General features: G+C 31.7%; 2 protein-coding genes across 11 annotated transcripts; one reads left to right on the top strand and one right to left on the bottom strand.

The window, feature by feature from the left end:
• On the top strand, nt 1-3,528 carry LOC133315121 (protein RADIALIS-like 1). Of its 3 annotated transcripts, none has more exons than XM_061516687.1 (3): nt 1-250; nt 1,771-2,338; nt 3,248-3,528. In XM_061516687.1, the coding sequence occupies exon 2, from the start codon at nt 2,060-2,062 to the stop codon at nt 2,312-2,314; it is 255 nt and encodes an 84-aa protein (XP_061372671.1). In that variant the 5' UTR covers nt 1-250; nt 1,771-2,059; the 3' UTR covers nt 2,315-2,338; nt 3,248-3,528. The 3 variants fall into 3 exon arrangements, with proteins under 3 accessions (XP_061372671.1, XP_061372673.1, XP_061372672.1); XM_061516689.1 differs by lacking the exon at nt 1-250 and adding an exon at nt 753-1,002; XM_061516688.1 differs by lacking the exon at nt 1-250 and adding an exon at nt 753-1,037.
• Nucleotides 3,529-17,280: 13,752 nt separating this feature from the next.
• On the bottom strand, nt 17,281-18,468 carry LOC133315113 (small RNA binding protein 1-like). Of its 8 annotated transcripts, none has more exons than XM_061516673.1 (3): nt 18,273-18,468; nt 17,734-18,001; nt 17,281-17,685 (listed from the first exon to the last, which is right to left on the bottom strand). In XM_061516673.1, exons 1-3 carry the CDS (start codon nt 18,384-18,386, stop codon nt 17,573-17,575), a joined length of 495 nt encoding a protein of 164 aa, XP_061372657.1. In that variant the 5' UTR covers nt 18,387-18,468; the 3' UTR covers nt 17,281-17,572. The 8 variants fall into 8 exon arrangements, with proteins under 8 accessions (XP_061372657.1, XP_061372658.1, XP_061372661.1 ...); XM_061516674.1 differs by having other exon boundaries at nt 17,281-17,682; XM_061516677.1 differs by having other exon boundaries at nt 17,749-18,001.
• Between the last annotated feature and the right edge of the window lie 4,985 nt (nt 18,469-23,453).

Genomic DNA, 23,453 nt, shown 5'->3' with positions numbered 1-23,453 from the left:
CCAACTTGTGTTGTGTGCATACATAAACCATCTATCACCTATGAAGCAGGAGCTACGTGAGCTGATGTGATTAATTTTGGTTGGTAATAAAACCTTTATCTAAATATGCCTTGTTATTATGGCAGAGGATCACCTCTGTTTTTGCGAGTTAGCTGTCTGTATCTCTACGGATGTAGATTCCGCGTGAAATCTATGTTAGGTTTACGCAAGACATCACTGGGACCGGGCCTGAGTCGTAGACTTTTCTAAGGTACTTCATTCTTCAAAACTAGATAACTACAGTCAGGATGCCCATCCTTTTTTATGACCTTCAATACCCATACTGAAGATCAAAATTCACCTAACTCTATAACCATGTCAGAAAATATAGCTTACCTTAATAATATCGAATCATGGGAGTTGCTGTAGTGTTTTTAAGAGTAAGGTGCTTATCAATGTTTTTTGATAGTTCACCTCTCAACTCATACTCACTAAAAAAAAAGGGTATCAGATTCATTATCAATTTATCATGAACCGCTGGATTATTGTACCTAACTAAAATAAGAAAGGAATCGTTAGTACCCATTTTTTTTTATTTTTTTTTACTTTAGTTATCAAACACTTAGTCGCTTGTACTTCATTCGTTCACCAATCAGCTCATACTCGAATACCCAACAAGAAGAGATAAAAAGCAGAAGGACCTTGTTACTATCAAAACATGCAGAAACAAACAACTAGCTGTGGATACCATAGTACGGGTTTCAAGTAGCCAGCTAGAATATTTTGGAGTGTTGTTCGGAACAAAGATCCGAAAAACCAATTCCAAAGATCTGAGAGCTGAATAAAATAAAATTGTTTTGCTGAGGTCGAGTAAATTTATCCCTTCAACCCTTCCTTGTCCAACAGATGGCGCCACTAGTGACTGATGATTACCACTTTTTAAGATGTTTGAGTGATGACACTCATCTCTGGCGCCAAAGATTCAACTCTAACTGACGTGATATCAAAAAGGCAATGAAACAAGTAGCCTCATCCACTTACTTGATGCATCCTGCCATGTATTGTATACAATTCATTCATATACTTGAACACTATTTTTTTATTTTTTACACAATAATTGATATTAATTGATGTCTTCCATCTTCATTATGTACCAAAAGAAGGCTAAATAGACAAAAACTTACATGGTTATTATTGTTGGTAATCTTCACCTACAGTAAAGTAAAAAAGTTTGCCTGAACTACATGGCAGTAACAATTCCCTAACGTTCACCTCGCCTGACATTGGAGACTTTAAGTTAAAAGTTTTGTAAATTTAGAAATATTTTGCGTTTAACATCAAAAATTCAGATGCACCCTTTACAGTAAATGAAGGGTAAAATTAGCATCAAAAATTCAGATGCACCCTTTTATTGTTGCTCTACATCCTCAATTATATGGCTTAATTGCAGATATTTATGATTTTCTTTCCTTTTCAACTTCAGAGCTAATGATGGTCCTCCTCCCTGCTTGTGCTTGATGCTTTCTAAAATAATGTGACGATGCTAACAAGATTATTAGTACCCGCCTAACCTAACTAAAGTTGTCCTATTCTTGATTCACTTCGAACATGTCAAGTTGATTATAAATTATAAAATACTTGGTCTAGCAGAAGCAGAGTTGTAAAATTCCAAAGCATTAATAAGTTTTATTTGGAATGAGAAAGAAAAGAAAGCTGGACAAGGAAAAAAAAGATTTGAAATCTGGAACCGGATTCATTTGAAACTGATTCCCCTCTTTCTTTGGCTTGTAGCTGTACCTTGTCCTGCTTCATTTCGTGGTTCCAAAGCACACGGGCCACAAGGGCTTTCCAACTTTTGGCAATTCAGATTCGCTTATTAGCTACAACCCACTATCCTCAAGCCATTTATAAGCACAGAACCCACAGCATTTTCTTGCTCAAAGCTATCCCTTCAAAGTAAAGCCTCCTATCTTCTTTTCTCCTTCTCTGCCTTTTCTAGCTTACAGTCCTAAGTAGGTTCTTACCATTCAACAAGATTACCTTGTGAGAGAATAGAATAGAATAGAATAGACTAATACTTATGGCCTCAAGCTCACTCAGCAAACAAAAGCCTTCTGATTCTTCTTGGACTCCAAAACAGAACAAGCTGTTTGAAAAGGCACTTGCAAAATATGACAAGGATACCCCTGATCGGTGGCAGAATATAGCCAAAGCAGTTGGTGGTAAATCGGCCGAGGAAGTTAAGAGACACTATGAGATACTCTTGGAGGATCTCAAACACATAGAGTCTGGCCATGTTCCCATTCCCAACTACAAATCAAATGGAAGTAGCTAGCAGCAATGTCCATGAAGAAGAGAGGTAATGCTTATTAACAAAAAAACTTTTTTTTTTTTTTTTTTTGGGTTTTTATGTGTACACTGGCACAGGCACATATCGTTGCATTAACTACATTTTCACTGTCCCTTCCGAAATTTTAGTCTTCCTCGTGCATGCACCATTTCTTTGTCTTTCTTTAGTAATTAAGGTTTAACAACTATAAACTTTCAATGTTAACCGAGAGTCCGAGAGGGATTGATTTACATTGAAGGTAAAGAACAACAAACATCCATATGTTTGTAAAAAACGAGTCACCACAAGTGGAAAAAGGTAGCTGCTATTGACGACTTTGTAGCAAATAATTTTGGTTTTCGTTGACTTTGTAGCAAACGAGTCACCATAAATGAACAAAAAAAGTTGACCAGAAAATATTATTATAGAAAAAGTTCGTTATAAACTCTAAGATTTTTCATTACAACTATTCGTTATTTTTGTTAAGAATGGTACCACAATAAGTGGACCGATGTGGAACATACTTGATTATTTCTAACAATTTTTCCTCTGTCCCATTTGTTTCCATTACATCTATTTTTATTATTAGGCTTTGTTGAATCTCTGTAAAGTTTGTTTATGCCACATTGCATTAATTACCATCTCCGAAATATTAGGAATATGACTAAACCTTGGGTGACTCGGACCTAAGGAAGTAACCATCAACGTATTTAGATTATTATGAAGCCAAAAAAAAAAAAAAAAAAAAAAAAAAGGGAACCGAAAACTTTGTTTACAATCATAATGATGAGTCCCTCTCAATTGGCTAAATCACGTGGTGTTCTTTTTGTGACACCAAATTGATCCTGCAATCTGCATTTTGCCACTATTTTTTGTCGGTGAATAATTACATACTCATGATTTTATTTTATTTTATTTTTGCTTATTTGCTTGCACCAGGCTTCTGAAGTATCTTAAGCTGAAGTGGTTTGAAGCAATGTGTGCGTCATCATCAGCAATTTGCAGCATATAATTAGTGTATCATGAATCTCTAGAAATATCTTCCTGTGTGTGTGTCTCTGTCCTGATTTTCCTACCATTGTAATTTAGATTAGTTTAATGAACTACCCTATTCTAGAAACAGTATCAAATTGACGAAATTCCCCATCCAACTCTCTTTATGCACTATGATTGAAAGCGTTTAGAGGGAATATATCTTAGGGTCCAGCTCAAACCATTCGTTCTTTCGAAGACATGCCCTGTTCAATATTCCTCAGCTTTTTTTTTTCGGATTGTGTTTCCTATGGCTAGCATGCAGTTGGCCGAGTTGACCCACAAGTTAAAAAAATATCATAATTAATTAATATAATTATTAAAATTCTTTTTAAAATTTATTCAAACTTCATTTTAAAACAAAAATTTATTTATTCTAAAATTAAAATTAATTTTAATCTTTTAATATAAATTATTTGAAAAAATTTAACCCGAGCTAATCAAATCAATTATTTGAAAATTATTTTATTTAATATTTTAATTGTATAAATCAAACAAAAGCAGTTGCGCTCTGTTCCCTTGGTAGTATACTGTATACCTTAACCATAATTGAATTTGAAACAAAGCCAGATCCGAGAAGGACCACCCAAAACAAAATGTGGTTCAGGCTTTTATAGTACCCAAACCAACTAAAAAGGGTGAGATGAATGATTTGAGGGCTTGATAGTTTTACTTGATTTTATACATTCAAACTTTAATATCATTATTGTCATCATTATACACATATATAGATTAAAAAAAAAATATTAAGCAGTCAAGATAGTCAAAGCATACAACACATTTGAAGCACTTGGATTTAAATGATAAATGTCTTCGTTCGATATTTTCACGGATCACTTGTTTGGAAAAGGATATAGATATTCATCGTCGATTTGTGGATTTGTTTTCAATGTACTGAAATTTTAAAAATCTTGACATATTTTCTGACACTTTAGCACGCACTGTAGAAATTCAAAAAAAACTCAAAGGTTATCTTATATTATGTTTTTAGTTCTAACTATTAGATTCGTTAGATTACGATTACCATTTTATGGAGTTTAATATAAATATTTAAAATATTTTATATGACTTTACAAAATTAATCGGTATTATAAGTTTAACTTCAATTTTTTGTTAAATTATTTAATATTAAACATAATATACACTATTAAATTAAAATATTATTTAATATCAAAATATATTTTAACGTAGCGAAATTTAATATTTTTTAGAACTATGATATGCTGAATATCATATCGTGTCATATTTCATGTCTGATATGATGTCGGTGTAAGATAAGTTTTCACGTTCTTGAAATTAGGAGACTCCAAGGAGCCCAGCCGAACAATCACAAAGGGAATGAGCAACCAATGCTTTTGGTCAGCCCAATATTAACAGCATTGAAGTCTGGTATCCAAAATAAGTATAAGGACCCGATGGTAATTTAACTTTTTTAGTGCAAAGCTGTGACACACCATGATGCTGCCTTATGAGAATAAAGAATGAGCTTGATTTATTACAGGGAACCTGCAGCCCTTTTTCCTCCTCACTGACCAAAAATTATTTGCCATGAAATGGTAATTGCTATTTATGACCCAAATTTTTTTTAAGTTCTTGAAAAAAGGTTTTGTTTTCTCATTTGTTCTCAAGAAGGGAAATCGTTTTTTCGTTTGGCTGAAATATGACTTGAGTTACGGTATCATGAGCGAAGCGTGAAGTAGATGCCTAAATAAACTTGGAAGACATGGCTTCTAGGTTAAGTCTGCAGCAATAGTAAACAAAGTTTTAAGAAGTGCTGCTTCTGGCTTTTACCCTCACAATCTAACACTATATTTTGTGTTTAGGTGATGGGATTTGCATTTATCATTTAACATGACAAAAAAAAGTTTTCTACACACAATATTTTGTGAAACCTGCATTTTTTGGAGCAAAAAAAAAAAAAAAAACTTTGACACACTAAACGAATCTCTATAACATAACAGAATCATTTTTCTTACGACCTAACTTTTATAAAACCCTTAGTTAATATAGCTTAAGAAAAATTAAAACAATATAATTTTAAAACTATATATCAAAGATTCAAAATGATAAAATTTGATCACGTTTGACACAAATGTAACGTGTGACTAACACATGTTATATATGTTTGTGGTGCACAAGTGATCAAAAGTAATATGATTATATGATTTTAATAAATAATTTTAATAAATATTTTTAAATTAAATTATTTTAATAATTCTTTTATTGCAAAAGTATTTCTCATGACACAAATAAGTTATCTTCTCTAATTTTCAAATGACGTTTGTTAGAATTTGAAAAACAAATACAGAGTATTTTTCAAATTTTGCTTCTCTTTAATAATTTTTTTTTTCAAAATACCTTCTATTTTTTCTCCAATGACATTTTGGTTTGCAGAAACACTAAATTCTTTTTATGTTGTGAACACTCAATTTTGTCCTTATTATTCAAAAAAAAATTATTAAATAAATAATAAAAAAGAAGAAGAAAATTCCAAATTCTTTAAACCGCCCCAATACTTCAATTCCAAATGTGCAAATATAAAAAAAATTCATAAAAAAATAAAATAAATAAATGTCATGTCGTCATTAATTGTTAGGGAAAACTTATGTGTACAAGTTTAAGTTTACTTGTAAGTTGAGGTTTGCTGCAAAACGATTGACACAGGGCTCAAAGAGGGATGGGCGCACAGGTTGTAAAATAGAAAATTAATATATATTATTAACAGAACTACTACTAGAAAAATCCTATATAGTAAGAAAATTATTATGCAAATTCCGTCTTTATCCTCGCTATTATTTTTCTTCGCAAATTCTTTCGCAAACGAATTTGCGAGGAAAAATAGTAGCGAGGGTGAAATTAGCAACGAAATTTTCATATAACAATTCTCTCGCTATACAAGATTTTTCTAGTAGTGCGGAGGGGAGAAGGATAGAAGATGAGATCTTTGTAAAGAGGGATGAAGTTGAAGCTGAAAAAAAGAGGAGGTGTTTGGCTAGCTAGTCCTTGAGGTTATGAAAAGAGAACACTTCAAAAAAACGAGAGATGGAGAAAAATAAAAAGCCATGTTAACTAGAGAATATAGAGCAACAAAGATAGGAGTGGCTCTATAAGTGAACCTTCCATGGCGTTTCTTCCATTGTTGATGATTTTAATACTTTCCTTTTCATGTTAGCAGTCCATATTTCTACTAGCGGAGGTTGTGCTGCACTAAAATATCGCTACTGCCTAAGCTTTTGTTGGAACTCTTGTCGCCGTGGCCGATTCGGAAGTTTGAAAGAATATGGTTGTGGATGAAGGTTGAGGTGATTTTCTTGGATTGTGTACTTTAAACATATATTCTGCAGGTTAGTTTAAATGTAGCAGAAACAAGTTGAACCGCATTAATATCAGTTTACCACCTCTTGATTTCAACCGTATGTAGTATGAGTGCATGTTTTATTTTTGTCTATTCTATTTGTTACCTCTGTGAGGTGGAGACCTCTTAATGATATCGATGCGTGAGTTTTGTCTTGTGTTTCCTGTTGTATTTGTGATGTGAGGTAGAATAATTAGTTTGTAGAAACGTCAAATGCTAAAGGCATGATTATAATAATGTAGTTGGATAATAGCACATGCATGCAAGAAGCACACTTTCGGATGTAGCCATGTTATTTACTAAGGAACATATACTTACGATGCAGTGTTGCCATCTTCCAATATTTTAATGTTTTCATGCAATGTTAACATCCACTTTGTGAAAGGAATATTTCAATGTTTTATAGGTTAGCTAAACTTCAGCTTTTCTTGGTCTATGTATACATACTCACGGTGCAATATTGTCTCACTTCGATGTTTAAATTTTAACATTTTAGTTTTGCAATGTTGCCATCTACCTTTGATTCTTATGAAAGACAAATATTTTATTATTATAGCAAATATCATCTTTTGTCTCTGTCCATGCATACTATCTTTAATTCATTTTTTTATTTCTTTTTTATAAAGAATAAAAACATGATTTGAGTACTTTAGCTGATTCGTTTTTAATTCACGGCGGTTTTCATAACTGTTTCATTTTATGCTATTAAATAATTTCAGAGGAGAGATATTCTCGTTACTAAAAATTTTTACTACCAACTTACTATCTATCTAATCATCATTCCATTAACATTTCTCTTTCTTTAAAATTTTTTTAGCATTCTCTCTCTTTCATCCAATGGTAATTAGATAGGTAGTAAGTTGGTAGTGGAAAAATTTGGTAGTAAGAATATTCTCCCTCATAGTTTCATACTTATTATTTAAGTCTTAATCATGTAGTTGATTTTAAAAAAAATAACAAATCATGTTATATTTATAGTAAGAGGAGGAGTTAGCTGAGATGTGACATCTTGCTAATCCCATAATTTTTTAGAATTGTTTTTACTGTGACAGTATAATGATTTTAAATCATTTAATAGTAATAAGCAAAAAGAAATAAAAAATCATAGTTTCTATTTTATTTTATTTTTGGTAAATATCATAGTTTCTATTAAAAATTATTTGTTTTGGGTTAATTTAGAAAATAAAGAATAACTATTAATTAAATTGGGAGTTAACTGAGTCGTGACGGCTTGTTAACTTCATATATTTTGTTTATTACCAAAAAAAAATCATATATTTTATTTTGACTCATTTTAACCGTAACGGCTTGGTGATTCCAAATTCATTGTAAAATTATCATAATAAAAAGAATTATTATAAAAGGGATTAGCTGATTTGTGACAGCTTGTTAGTCATGCAATTTATTTTCAAATTATTTTAGCTGCTACAGCTTAATTGTCCGAAACTTCCTAAAAAATTATTTTCAAAATTAAAATCAAATCAACACACAAACTTTTTTTAAAGAACGACGTAGCTTTCAATTTTTCATTCCACCGGAGGATACGACGAAGCGGAACTCTTTCGGTCAAGCGAAAATAAAGTTTTAATAATTTACTCTTCCTACTTCCTAAACAATCATATTTATTATTTAAGGGATAAAACAAATATTTTTAAAAGCTATAAATAATTCGCACAATTAACTTAAGGTAATTGTGTTTAAACGGATGTGTCAAGAGTATAGTGAGATTAAGTTTTCATCTTTCTTTACACATAATTAAAGCCCTGAACCTTAATCTAAAATTTTAAAAGACCAATTTATAAGACAAAATTTTCTAATTTTTCCTAATTAAATAAAATTAATGATAACTCCATTATTTTAACTTTTTAAATTTCGGATCGTTACTTATGTTATATTGCTTTGGTCAAAAAGGCCGGTCGTTACAAAGAAACAAAAACTTACCTAGAAAAATAAAAAGTAATAGAGGAGGTGACTATTAAACACAAAAATGAGAGTGGAATGGCAAAATGTAAGGTGCATAAGTGATGACTGATGAGGGACGGTTAAAGGCCTATAAGTGGAGCAAAGGCTTAATTTTACGTAGTTTAGTTAGCACTAAAAAATTGATTCAATAGGAATGAGAATATGTGTTTGATTATTTTCAAAATTATCTTTGAAAGAGATTTAAAGTCTTAATCTCGAAACTCGTCCCAAATCAAATTAGTCGCGAAAAAAGAACTTCAATATCACTTCTTTCCCTCTCTTCACTTTGAATTTATATTTTCAGATTAATTATGGATGTCTATTATTTTATAGCTCTTTTCTTTTCCGTTTCCTTGTTGAAATATCTCTCTGTATCTACATGTATATAAGGATTAATTAAAACTAGAAAAAAAAATTCTTTTTTAGCTTAATTTATTCTTATTTCTATCTTTTTAAAAAGAGTAAATACCATTTTGGGTCCCTAACAAAAATCACGGTCTCCACTTTAGTCTCTTACAAAAAAAATTAGTCAGTTGGTCCTAACAAATTCAAAGTGGACCCATTTTAGTCCTTTTGAGGAACTACTATAGGTCTCTTTTTGAAATTGTAAGGGACCACGATTTCAACTAAATGGAACCACTTTAAATTTGTTAGGAACCAACTGACTAATTTTTTTTATAAGGAACTAAAGTGGGGACCGTGTTTTTTGTTAAGGACGAAAAAAGATATTTACTCTTTTAAAAATTAGCTAAAATAAGATTTTTGCATACCACCGTCACCGTCTAAATTTAAAGCGTGTGAAATTTAAACCAAAAACTACTAGGTGTATAGATGTAGATAAATAAGGCATAAAGCAACATGTTTTTTTTTTTTTTTTTATAGACGTAAAGCAACATGTATTTGCATGTGGTAATGAGAAATAAATGAACAAACGGCACCTGCTGACGTATTGGTTTATCGCTCGTTTGTTTTTTAAGTATCATCGTGAACACACAAAATCTATACAAACATGGGACTCATTAATTTAATTCTTGGAAATGGATCTCATTAATTTAATTCAATCTGGTCATATAAAAATTTTGTGCTTATCTCTCTTGTTATAAGGATTAAATAGATGGGATTTAATCAATATTTATATATAACCCCATAAGCACACAATTTTAACTATCAACAAATCATGAAAAATTTAGCATTAAAACGATCATTCCGCAAATCATTACTACAACAGTTAACAGGGCTTGCTTTAAGTAATAATTCAGAATGGGCTCGTCCCATGCATTAGGCCCTCCAGCATGCCTGTCCTTCTCATTTCTCATGGACCATTAAAAAAAAAACATAAATTAGAATGTAATTGAAGACTAAATGCATAAAAGTAGGCTGATTGCAAGGTTTATGCGTACGCATCCCTTAGATTAAGGCTGAACATAAAAACTAGCATTAAATATAAAAATCAGCAGGCTGAACATAAAAATTAGCATTATATATAAAAATCAGCATATTTGGTGGGCCACATCACACTTCTCTTTGCTTCAGGGCATGTATGTTGCGGGCTGCACTACACACTTACTCTTGGGGAGCAAACTAATTCTTGACACGCCTTTATATTTAGGAGACTACTATCTTATGTTATAGACATTTCGATAAGTGTGCTGATATTTTTTTTTTTTTCTTTTTTAGTGGTGGGTCTCATCATTTTGTGTCTTAGTAAAAGATATGCTCTCTCCTACAACATGAGAGTAGACAAACCATTTAAAATAATATAATTAATTTTGCTTTAGTTTTTAATTTACATCTTTATAAATCCTAATTATCTTAGCTTCGGTCATTCTTTTCAGATAGACAGTTTTACAATAACACGGTGTTTTTATTTAAAAAAAAACAATACACGATTTCATAATACATTGATTTTGACGAATTAGAGGATAAAAAGTATATCACCTGTTTCAACTTTCAAGTGTGATACAACCTCTTTAAAGTGATTGTTTTAAAACGCCTTCTTCGTTCATTTAACACAATATAACAGATCATTCCTTAGTTGCCAAGGGCTTGTTTGCAAGTTAGTCTTAGGAGGAAAAGAAAAGGAATTGAAAGTTTTATTAATTTTTTTTTATTTGTTAGTTTAAAAAAATGAAGAGAAGGATTTGAAATTTTCACAAGACCCTTCAAAATCATTCTTAAAATTAAAATTTCCTCAATTTAGGGGGTTTTAACTCCCACACAAGGGAAGGAATACCTTTGGAGGTGTTTGGTATAAGTATTTTGGGGGAAATCTTGAGGAAGTGAGGTGAGGATTTTTTTTTACCATGTTTGATATAAGTAATAGTAAAATTATTCCGAGATAGTTTTTTTTTCCATCATTCCCGTTTTTAACTACACATGGAAAAAAATAATTTCATCCCACTCGTGGTATTATTTTTTTTCCACCAACTGGGAAACACATTTTCACATTTTGAGACAAAAATACCTTTATAAAATATATCAACAGACGTGCAAAAATAGGTAATTTTGTCATTTTGGTTCAGATTCTTATTAATATTGTACAATCAATCAAACATAGCATATGTAAAATTAACTCAATTTTTTCAGAAAAATTTTAACCTACCAAACATATTTTCGTAACTTACTCATGAAAAAAATTCTCACCATATGGAATATTTTTTTCCCGCGATAAAAAAAATATCTCCTCTGTCAAATGTCCCCTTAATTTCCTTTTCCATAATTTCGCTTGGCATGGCAAGATCAGATTTCTTTTTGTTAAAACAAATTAATTGATTCCATCGAGAAAAAAAAATAGAGACAACGGAAGATATAAATGAGTAAAATCTCTCGGGTCATAATTTATGACAATTCTTAGATGGATTGTTTATAAACACGAGAGGAACACGAAACGGTAAAAGAAACTCAAACAACAAAGGATATTCGAACAACTAAAACAAAAACTAGGGGATAATCATTGGATGTAATGCATGTCTTCAGAGACATAAGTTTCTTCCACAAGGCCATAGCGTTCCGAAAAAATCATGTGCTGAAACTAGAGGAAGGAATCATCAAAGTCCTCCATGAAGTGGTGGAAGTTGACACGGGCATAGTGAGGGGGTCCATAGCAAGTGTAGTCCACCACATAAACCGATTTTGGAAGGGTCATAATGTAGAGAAAGAATCCAAAGACAAGGATGGCAGAGAATAAGATGACACTCATGAGGAGGTTGTACTGGATGTGGAGCCAGAGGTGGTGAATACAATCTCTATTCACGTGGAAAATGATGATGATGGACATGAGAGGAACCAAACACAGGAGGGTCAAGAGGTGTGTAATCATGTAATGGTATCCCAGTTTCACATACTTGAGCTTTACACTTTGCGAAAAAACGGGCAATCTGTTGTTGGAGTTGGTGTTGGGATGAGAACTCATGGTGGATTGGATTGGAGATGGGAAAGAATATATATGTAGAACAAATGCTTTAATTTGGTGGAGAATGCCAAGAACGAGAGGAATTGAAACACCTAATTAATTAATAAGAAAACTTTGGCTTAAATGTGAATGGAATGGCAGAAATGAAAAATATGTATGTAAGAGATGAGAGAAGTCCCGAATTAGACTAGATACGAAGTGATAAATCGATTGAAATATCATAAAAAATAAAAAATGTGTATGCAAGAGATGGGTGACGGTTAAAGCCAGAGAAGCCGCGAGTGCAAGCTTCAATGTCACTTCTTGCTTGCACCCTCATGACGTTGAAAGATTTGTTCTCAGATTTTTATTTTTATTTTATAGCCAGATTTGTTCTCAGATTAATTATGGATTGTCAGCTATTTTATATCACTTTTCTTTTTCTCCCTTTATTCAAATCTCTCTTCGCTTTCTCTCTCTATATAAGGATCAATTGAAACTTGATAAAAAGATAAATTCTTACATCAACTCTAATACTTTTAATTACCTAGTATTATAATTTTGGTCATTTTCTATTTTTTTGAGCATAAGGCACTATGAATTCAAAATAAAAGATAAAATATGACTATAATTAGGATATAATTTTTAAACTAAAAATAATGATTGATAATTAAAATTACTAAAAGCATAAAAGTCACTATAAATTACTTAATTACTAAATCAACTCAACTATTTAATAAATATTTTTTTAAATAAAAATTATAATAAATGAATGTGAATGAAAAATAATGACACCCCTCTTAATGGAATAGGAGGAGTAATGTTACTTATGCATCAGCTAGGAAAGAATAATTTGGTAAACTGGAGAAGAGGAAATATTCATTTTAATAGTTAACCTATGATTTATTGTTAAAAGTTATGAATGATTGATATTCTCCACATAACTTTTTTTTGGGGAGAATTATTCTCCACATAACTTGATCATGTTAATAGTCGCCGCATGCAGATACACATAACACATATAGAAACTGGAGTTGAAACTGAAGAAACGAAATAAAGAAACGAAGTTCCTTATCCACGAAAACTTCATGCACACGTGGCTAGCTTGTTAGCTCAACACCTCTCTAATACTCTGTTATAACCGTAACCCTAGTCACTAGTCAGTTGTAGGTAGCTCACTTAGTTGCTATATCAATTTACCTTACTATTAGCTTTACTTGATGCTATATATATTTGAGATTGTATCATCGTCATTTTATTGAATATAGAAAAACAAATATATTTTAAATTTGCTATTCTTCTTTTGTACGGGTGTTAGATGGTATAGAGCTTTGGTATCTCTTTCGCCTTCTTGCTTCTACTTATTAATGCAATCGTTTTCTTTGATATCTCTGATTTTATTTTATTTTTTTCAAATGGCAAATCAGATACTAGATTATCTAACACATCCAAACAACGTAATTTTCTTGCATCCAAACAAAAGGAGCCATGCGTTTAGCATTGTTACATGATCTAGACTTATATTATAATAACACAAGGCCTATTTTGAAAGTTTTCATCCTTAAGCAAATATTATAATCTGTTATAGTTAAATACTCATCTCAGTAAACTTCTCAACATTAAAAAATTACATAACAGCAAGTTATCCCTTCTACAAACTTCTCAAGCTTATTTTATCTCCAAGACACTTATGTAACAAGATGATTTCAGCCACCTACAATAACCAATAGGGAAGATTTGACGCCTCACACACTTGTAACCAAGCTGCTCCTCTCCCCACCAAGCTGGACACTACATACTATAAAAATAAATGTGTTAACTAAAGGTAAATATCTTCTTCTATATAATAAAAAAATTTAAATCAAATTTGACTTGAGTGTCGGAGTGTCTTGCAGATACACCCTCCACCTTGTTCCACTAAAACCCCATTGGTTAAAGCTGCTCTAACTGCAGGTTGTACCGACTCAAGGCGATTCCAAATTATTTGTATCGAGGAAGATCACATGATCATCCCAATTGTAAAATTGATTCTGATCATTATCCAAGAACAACTGTCCTTTGTTGATGGAAGCATATATAGTAGTTCCTCAAGCAATAAATCCTCTCTTTCCAGCATAGGAAAATTGCAACATAATGGTTTTATCGTGCATTCATCGATCCAAATCAGAACGTATCGCTCAGTCAATTAATTTTACTGATTGACAATGTTATAGATGCTTGGAGAGACCATTGTGAAAGATTCTCTCAAGCTTATGTATTCAAGATTGCAGAGCTGCAAGAAGATATTTTCAAGGTGCAACAAGGTGATAAGTCAGATGCTGATTATTTCACACAACTGAAAATTTTATGGGATGAACTTAATGGTCTGCAACCAAATCTGAAATGCACATGAGGATGATTGGATCAACTAGGTCGATGGATGGAATCTACGTACTTGAGTTACAACAAGCCAGTTCCTGTCACAATACAAGCATAGTGGCACTTGCGGCTTGATCACAACTCACATTCAATATTGCAGGCTATGTCTTGCTTCTTTCCTTTCAGTACCTGTAATAAAATTTCTACTCCTTGAGAAATCTGTCAATATTCAAAACAAAAAAGATTATTTTTTCTTATCAGCTCAAATAAATCAATCACTCCTTTTGATCTTATACATGGAAATATATGGAGACCCTATTCAGTTCCTTCTATTAATGGTTTTAACTACTTTCTCTCTCTAGCTAGTAGATAATTTCTCTAGATTTACCTGGGTTGTTCTCATGAAGAATAAGTGTGAAACTCATATCCACATCCAAGATTTCATTGCCTTAGTCGGAAACCAATTTAGTACCAAGATAAAGTGCTTTCGTACTGACAATGGAGTAGAATTCATGTGTTGAATAACCCCAACATAATGGGGCAGCTAAACGAAAATACTAACATATATTGAACGTAGTCATGAGCTCTTTATTTCCAAGCAAAATTGCTTAGACACTTATGGGTAAGATTTTTGTTGCGTAAAATCGGCAAGTAATAAAGAATGAGTAGAGTATCGTCTCTACGAGGATTGAGGCACCTAAGTTGTTATAATTATTCCTCTCTTGTTGGATTAATCAAAATAGGTTGAGAACAATTGTGGTTCATGAAATAAACTAAAACAATTAAGGAAGATGTAAATGATTCCAAAAGTTCTTTTAAAATTCGAGAACAAAAGATTAAGAATGGAGAAAATATTTGAGAAAATATTGCGGTAAAGAGAAACAAACACATTTCCGATCCCCACCTTGCAACTTGAATTACGTTTACGTTTACCTATTCAATTGATCGAACGATTCATCATCTTTTATATGATTAGTTAAGCCATAATCCCTTAGTGACATCAGCCAACATACTCATCTCAATCATACATTCATTCACTTTGCATATGTTCATGTTAAATTTCGGTTTTTGTATATTTATTTCAATGTGTTTTTTTTTTTACATTTATTGAAAGATATATCCTTTTTTTTCTATGAACAGGAAATAATTCTTGTACATACGCTTGATTATTATTTATTAAGTGAATTTATTGGTTTTTATTCAACGATATATAGGTACGACTTACATATATACGCATAGACCTAACATATTTTGGTGAGGAACCTGAAATAAGATTAATCATTTGAAAAGTCAACAAGTAACCTGAAAGCCTAACGATATTTTGTAAACGGAGTTCTCATGAAAATAGTATTATTTTAATCCTAACACTTTCTTTTAGACTGAGGGAATTCAACTACACTGGTAGTTAATAGTAAAATCATAGTTTTAATCTGCATTACTTTTATTTAATTGCTTATTTTTCACATTTATTTTTTACTAACTTTTTAATTTAAAATTTGTATTACTTGCATTAGCTTAAAATATTAAAATTATTAATTTGATAATGGTATATGATCCTTGCGTAGATAATATTTTATTCATGATTATATTACTGACTCCTTCATTTATGATTTTCACAGTAATACAATTATTTTAAATGATTTCGTAATTTAAAATGCTGACATGTTTTAATTAGATGAAAAATAATAATCATTTTGGAACTAAGTGCTTGAATGTTTTCTAACATGGTTCTGTAATAAATCAAAATTAAACAAACAACTTTTGTTATCATCGTGAATAATGAAGGTGCACTTTATCGGATGACAATGCTTACAGTTTTAGGCTCAGATTCCACGAATTAATCCACTTGTAGTCCCTTTTTTAATTTTTCCTTTCTTTGGTTGGAAATTGCATTAACATTCAGCAGTGGAGAAAGCATATATACCTGGTGATAAGTGATAACCTCGTGAACAGAGTAGCTAGAACACAAGTATGGAAATAAAGAAAAGAAGATGCCGTACGTAACCGGAAAACATGTAATTTTTGAATTTCTTCCGCTCAAGTCCTGCATAGATTATTAACTATGGGCTTTGGAATGATGTTGACATTGATTTTTTGTGGATATTTTGCGTGAAAGATCACGCACTTGACGCTCTCCTAGGCTCCTTTTAAGCTATTCGATCCATGGGTTCATTGAGAATATCTCATGGTCATGGCATCACACGCGCAAAAACGTGTCTTTCTCGTTTCTACAGGGATGTATTTTCATTCCTTACCGGTGTACTTTGACATTCACGTGAAGGAAACTTCAAAAGGACAAACAAACAAACACATTCATGAACGCAAACATATTTATGAAACCCATCAAATTATTGTTACAACAGGGCTTGCTTTAAGTAAGAATTCAGGAATGTGCTCGTCCCTTGAATTAAGCCTTCCTTTCCTACACGCTTCTTGTGTTTTGAATAAAAACAGCCCCACAAGTTACAGATCATTCGCATCTGGCACTTTTTGCCATGGAGCAAAACAATTCACAATAGCTTAATATAATTTAAGGGTTTGAAATTTATAAAGTTAATTTAGATAATTTTATTTAATGTTTATCAAAATATACAAAAATAAATAAATAAATATGGATCATACTCACTTTTTTGTGTATATTTTGATAAACATTAAGAAAGCTTTATAAAGTAAGTTTAGAAACTTTAATAAACCTATAATCTAATTAATTCCTGATTCGCAGGTTGTTTTATTAAAAAAGTGCATCCAATTGACATAAAATATTAAACAAAAAAAAAAAACAGTGGCCACCTCTTTGAAGCAATTAGTTTTAAACGCTTTCTTTGTTAATTAAGAGCAAGAGCGGTAGAATTTTACTTGGCATGGCAAATCAGATGTTGTTGTTCAACAGATATTTAATCGAAAAAGGTAGAGTCAACATAGGACATAAAATCATAAATCAGTAAAAACTATCTGGTCATAATTTCTGACAATTCTTTAATGGATTGTTTATAAACAACCAGTACACAATTCAGAGGTCAAAAACGAGAACCACATAAGGGACACGAAACCATAACAGAAACTCAAACCACAAACGATATACCAACACCCAAAATAACACTAGGGCATGATCATGGCATAAACCACAACCTCCCCTTTAACCAGCTAAACATAAATTAACGCACCCTTAATTCCTCCAGTTTCCATCCGAAACACCACCTCCCTTTGAGTAGCGGGACCCACCGTCTCCGTAACCACGCTCTCCGTATCCACGGTCTCGCCCACCGCCATAACCACCTCCTCCGTAGCCACCGCCTCCGTAGCCACCGCCGCCGTAGCCTCCGCCACCGTTGCGGCTGTAGCCACCACTTTCACGACGGCCACCCCCTCCGTATCCGCCTCCTCCGCCGCGACTGTACCCTCCTCCGCCATATCCGCCTCCACCGTTTCCGTAACCACCGCCCCTTCCACGGGACTGAGCCTCGTTCACAGTAATATTGCGGCCATCAAGGTTCTGACCATTCATTCCTTCAATGGCATCCCTCATAGTCTGCTCCGATGCGAAGGTCACAAATCCAAACCCCCTCGACCTTCCAGTCTCACGATCGTTGATGACCTGAACATGGAAAACAAACAATTGATCAGATCGGACTCAAATCCGAATAAAAAATAAGGGGAAAAAAATCACATTAGAACCGATCGATCTTCGCCTTTGAATCAAAGATGAAGATGAACGTACCGATTGGTGTGAGTAATAAAAGAATCATTATAGTAACACAAGTATCATAGATCAAGTAACGCAAAACAGATCAGAGAGCAGAGAACAGATGGGATCGAGGAAATCCAAATCCGAATCGTGTCAGATCCGATCCCTGCGACAAACGGACCTTCGATTCGACGATTTCGCCGTAGGGAGAGAAGGCTTTCTCAAGAGCATCGTTGTCGGTGGCCCATGCTAGCCCACCAACAAAGCATCGGTACTCAATATCTCCAGAAGCCATGGACAACCAGAAACCCTAGAAAACTGGGACACAAAGTGAATAAAGGGAAAAGAAAAGGAGGATTAGCGAGAATCCACCTTGAAGTCAGAGCACAAAGAAAAATGGTTACACCCAACGCTATTTATATAGCTGTGGATGTCTTAACTAGGGTTAACTTCCCCCTTGCCTGGGTCTATACGCCGTGTGCTTTTTTAAACCAGGGTTAAAGCGGTGTGGACTGTGGAATGTGGATATGCTCCCCGTATTTGTCAATCAAAAATACTTTATTCTTTATTTGTGGTCCGACCAATTATTCTCTCAATAACAAATTAGGATGCTATTTGATCTCGCCATTTTAATTTATTCCTTTTAAAAATTACATTAGGATCAAATAAAATTATTAGAACTGTATCAATTTCTATTACTGCAGGATCAATCCATATTTAACTAATTCTATAAATATATATAGGGTTTTATAAGAGTTATGTTGTAGGAAAAGTGATTGTGTTATGTTATAGAGATTCGTTTTGCGTGCCGAAGTTTTTTTTTTTTTTTTGCTACTGGCCCCACAAAATGTTGTGTGTGTAGGAAAATTTTTGTGATCATGTTAAATGATAGATGATAAACCCATATATATATATGAAAAAATATTTTTCAACCAGCGAGATAAGTTTATTTCTGATTATCTCAAAACTACGTTATTTGATTTATTTATTTCCTTATATTAATTGATTCACCTTTCAATGATTATGATTTTTCTTTTCTCCCTCTTCCTTTATCACCATTGGTCCATCCATCCTTGTACGGTTATGAAGGTATATCATCAGAAACACACCACGAACGGTCGCAATTTCGTTTTACGGTTGATCTTCCAGGCTATGACTCAAGGGGATCAGGTGGTCGTGTGGGCAACCATTCAGATGATGAACGTCTGCCTCTTAGGTGTGTTTCTGATGTCTATAACCCCTAGGAGGCACAAGGGATAAAAGTGTGTTTATATACCCTGCCCATCCAAAACTAACCATAAGCTTCATGTGTTAAAATTGGACTTTGGGCTCACTCTCACTAAAGCCATTGGGCTTAAGTGAAAAGAGCATACTAAACCAAACATGTTATGATTTAGTAGCCGAAGATAAAATTATCTCAAGCAACGTGAGAAACGATAAGCCTATATATATAGGGGAAAGATATTGTAACAACCAAGTTTTATTACTACCATGTTATTACCAATCAATCTCACCGTTAGATCGATTATGTTCATCCAACGGTTTTATTTATTTTCATATTTGTATGGTTATGATTTTTCAAATTTAATCCTTTATATTTATTTTCACCATTGTATGGTTATGATTTCCCATATTTAATGCTTTCACTTTAAATATGAGGAATCATAACCATACAAAGATTAAAATAAATATAACCGTTGAATTAACATAATCGATCTAACGATGAAATTGATTGGTAGTAACACAACTTGATTGTTACAATATCTTTCCTATATATATATATATATATATATATATATATAGGGAGAGATCCTTTGACTCCAGAGTAAGACTTATAAATCTTACTCCTCATCCTAGTCGTTGATTTCCGTCCATCCAACAGTTATAGTTTAAGAAATTAAATTAATTAATTAATTATTAATTACATCATAAATGACAACCGTTGATTTTTGTTCATCAACGGCTGAGATGGGGAGTAAGACTTAAAAGTCTTACTCTGGAGTCAAAAGAACCCTCCCCATATATATATAGGAAAAATATTTCTCTGGCAACTTGAGATAAGTTTATCTCCGGCGACTCCAAAACTACGTCGTTTTGTTTATTTATTTCCTTATATTAATTGATTCACCTTTGAATGGTTATGATTTCTTTTTTTACTCTATTCCTTCATTATCATTGATTCATCTTTGTACTGTTATGATTTATTAGCCGGAGATAAAATTATCTCCGGCAGCTTGTGAAATGATAAGCCTATATATATATATATATATATATATATATATATATATATATATATATATATATATATATATATATGATCCTTTGACACTAATGTCAAATTTAAAATTTGACACCTTATCTGACAGTTGTTAGATAAAAAAAGATCAACGACTCTGATTTGTAAGCATGTTACACCATTGATCTTTTTATCTGACGACTATCAAATGAGATGTCAAATTTTAAATTTAACACAGATGTCAAAAGATTCTACCATATATATATATATATATATATGACCGTGAAATTTACAATGCTACAGTAGTACTTACGATGGACTAGTAAGAATAGAAACATAGGCCGAGAAATTTATGAGAAAAAAAAATAATTTTAATATAATATATAATAATAATACTATTGTCTACGGAAAAGGCAAGCACCGATATTTATTAGCTGCTTAAATATCTGACATGCTTACGTGTTATATCGAAAATATCTGATAGGTGCAATTACACATTTATCCCTGATCCGTCAACTACACTTCTTTCCTATCTCGATTCTCTGTCCTCATCCTATAATCATAGCTTTTAAAAATTAAATTCGCTGAGTTTTCAGTTGAGGTTGACTTATATATTAAGTTGCTAAAGTTTCATTTAGTATCATACAATATTTTAATTATTTTAATAATTAACACTATATAATAAGTTCTGGTAATTTTAATTTATAATTTTATATAACATGATATTATATTTATATTAAAAAAATCTTACAAAATATTTATAAATTTCAATTTCTTTAATTTAATAAATTAATAGTAAATATATATTTATTTATTTGTTTATTTTAAATATCAAGCGAACAGTCCTGTTATTATTTAAGCTATGATCAAGTTAAATTTAAGTTTCAAAATTAAATCAGACCAAATTAAACCAATGGCCAAAAATTATTATTTAAAAAAAAACAGTGGCCAAAAAACCTATAAGGTGTTTGGTAAAAGGAAAAATTTTAAAATCTTGAAAAAGTGATATTAGGAATTCGATTTACCCATGTTTAGGATTGTAAAAAAAAAAATTCAAAAAAATTAAATTCTCGGGATTCATGTTTATGAAAAAAAAATTATCTTATAATACCATAAAATGGGTGGTATTTTGAGACTCTCATGTGATGAGAAAATTTGATAATTTCTTTGGGACATAATTAACCCCAATCCATATTTATAGTAATATTTTATAATAAACCAAAAATAGCATCAAGAAAATCAATCCAACATTTTGATGAATATTTTGTTCTATTAAATAAATTTTTGGTAAAATTTATGAAAATTTCACTTTTCTACCATATTTCTGAGAATCGTGATTCTCAGATAAAATAAATTTCTCATATACCAAATACTTCCTTATTGTATAACCATCCTATGTTTTTACTTTATTTTATTTTTTTTGCATATGTTTTTTCATTTTATTCAAGGGGAATAATTTTTTCTTTTCACAAAAGAAAATTAATCATTCCTATAAATACAAGTTATAATGGACCCCACCTTAAAATATTTTCTCTCCTTTATTATATTATAGACCACTAAAATTATAAGTCTATAGCAGTGTTTTAAAACCTCACTCCACCACCGGGTTGACTCAGGTCAACCTTGACCCCTCCCTTCTGAGGGTTGGGGTCACAAGTTGGACTCTCTATGCACATCGACCCCTCCGACCTCCTAAACCCGGCCGGGTTTCAGTGACTCCCGGGTCAGAGGGGTCAAAGGGAGTCATTGTATGATTTTTTTTTAAAGAAAATTCAATGAAACAACGTCGTTTTAATAAATAAAAAATGCTTGCAAACCTAAATGTAATCGTTCTCTTCTCTCCCAGCGACCTAGACTTGTGGTATCTTTATACTTTGGTATATTAGAATATGAGTTTTGTACTTTAGTATCTTGATACTTTAATTAGGTTGTGTAATATTGACTTGTGATTGTAATTGGTGAATTATGTTAAGTATGTTTTAAATTTTTTATGATTGGTGATTTATTTTTTAATATTTTCATATAGGATATATATATTTATATTTTTTTAATATATAAAATCGGATCAGCGTAGTGAACCTGTGACCCTCCGGTTGAACCCGTGACCCGTGACCTCGATCGGGTCGATGGTCGGGCCGGATTTTTAAACACTAGTCTATAAGAATAATTTGTTTTGAAAGGAAAAAAATATTTCCCTTTATTTAAATGTAAGACTATTATCATGTAAAGAGTTATCTCTCTATGTAAATACTATTTTTCACATGCTCAAACTTAAAATTTTGGACATGCATTCTAACTCTTTGAGGCTTGAGCAATGATCTATGGTATCATAGTTGACAGTTGACACACATGCCACCGCCGAAGGAAAAAGGAAACAGAAATAGAAAGGAACCAAGAACGTGTACAACTTAAATATGCAGGTTATGTATAAAGCGAAGAATTCAAAGAGTAGTGATAATAATTATTCTTTAACTATTATAACATCTCACGAATAATTCTATAATATTTAAGTAATTAAATATTTACCTAATTTAAATGATATTAAATATTTATATTCTTCCAATGGAAAAGGGAAATAATAATCATCAAAATATTATTATCAATAATAAATTTAATTAAATTGTAGGATTACGAAAAAGCGTGCCAGACAAATAAAAATGAAAGGTATGTTTGATTGTATTATATATTTTTTTAAATTGTTTTGTAGAATAGTTAATGAAATAATATTTTTTTGTTTTATTTTGAAAGTTAAAAATTAAAATACAAAACAAAAACAATCTAAATTTAATTTTAAAAGTAAAAAACAGTTACATATTGTAAAAATATTTTCACAAAATAGGACTTATCAAACATATTTTTTTTCAGAAAATCAAAAAAATTTATTATTTTTTAACCCCTTCCAAAGATAATATTAGGGGTACGTAGCCCAATCCAGAATTTGAACCATAAAAGAAAATATCAATTACACCGATCACAATAATATCATTTATAGTTTCTGAACACATGTTTTTATTCTACCTGCTCAGTTTTTTAGTACCACCTGAGCTACCATCATTTATTAATGATATGCTTTTACTTAAGAAAATGACATGTTATATTAACAACGCATCCTTTTTTTTCCCAATA

The sequence above is a fragment of the Gastrolobium bilobum genome, unplaced genomic scaffold, assembly GCF_033153095.1.
Source record: "Gastrolobium bilobum isolate Gb01-03AN ecotype WA unplaced genomic scaffold, APGP_CSIRO_Gbil_v1 utg8583, whole genome shotgun sequence".
Lineage (NCBI taxonomy): Eukaryota > Viridiplantae > Streptophyta > Magnoliopsida > Fabales > Fabaceae > Gastrolobium > Gastrolobium bilobum.
This window is presented reverse-complemented; position numbering and strand designations above follow the sequence as displayed.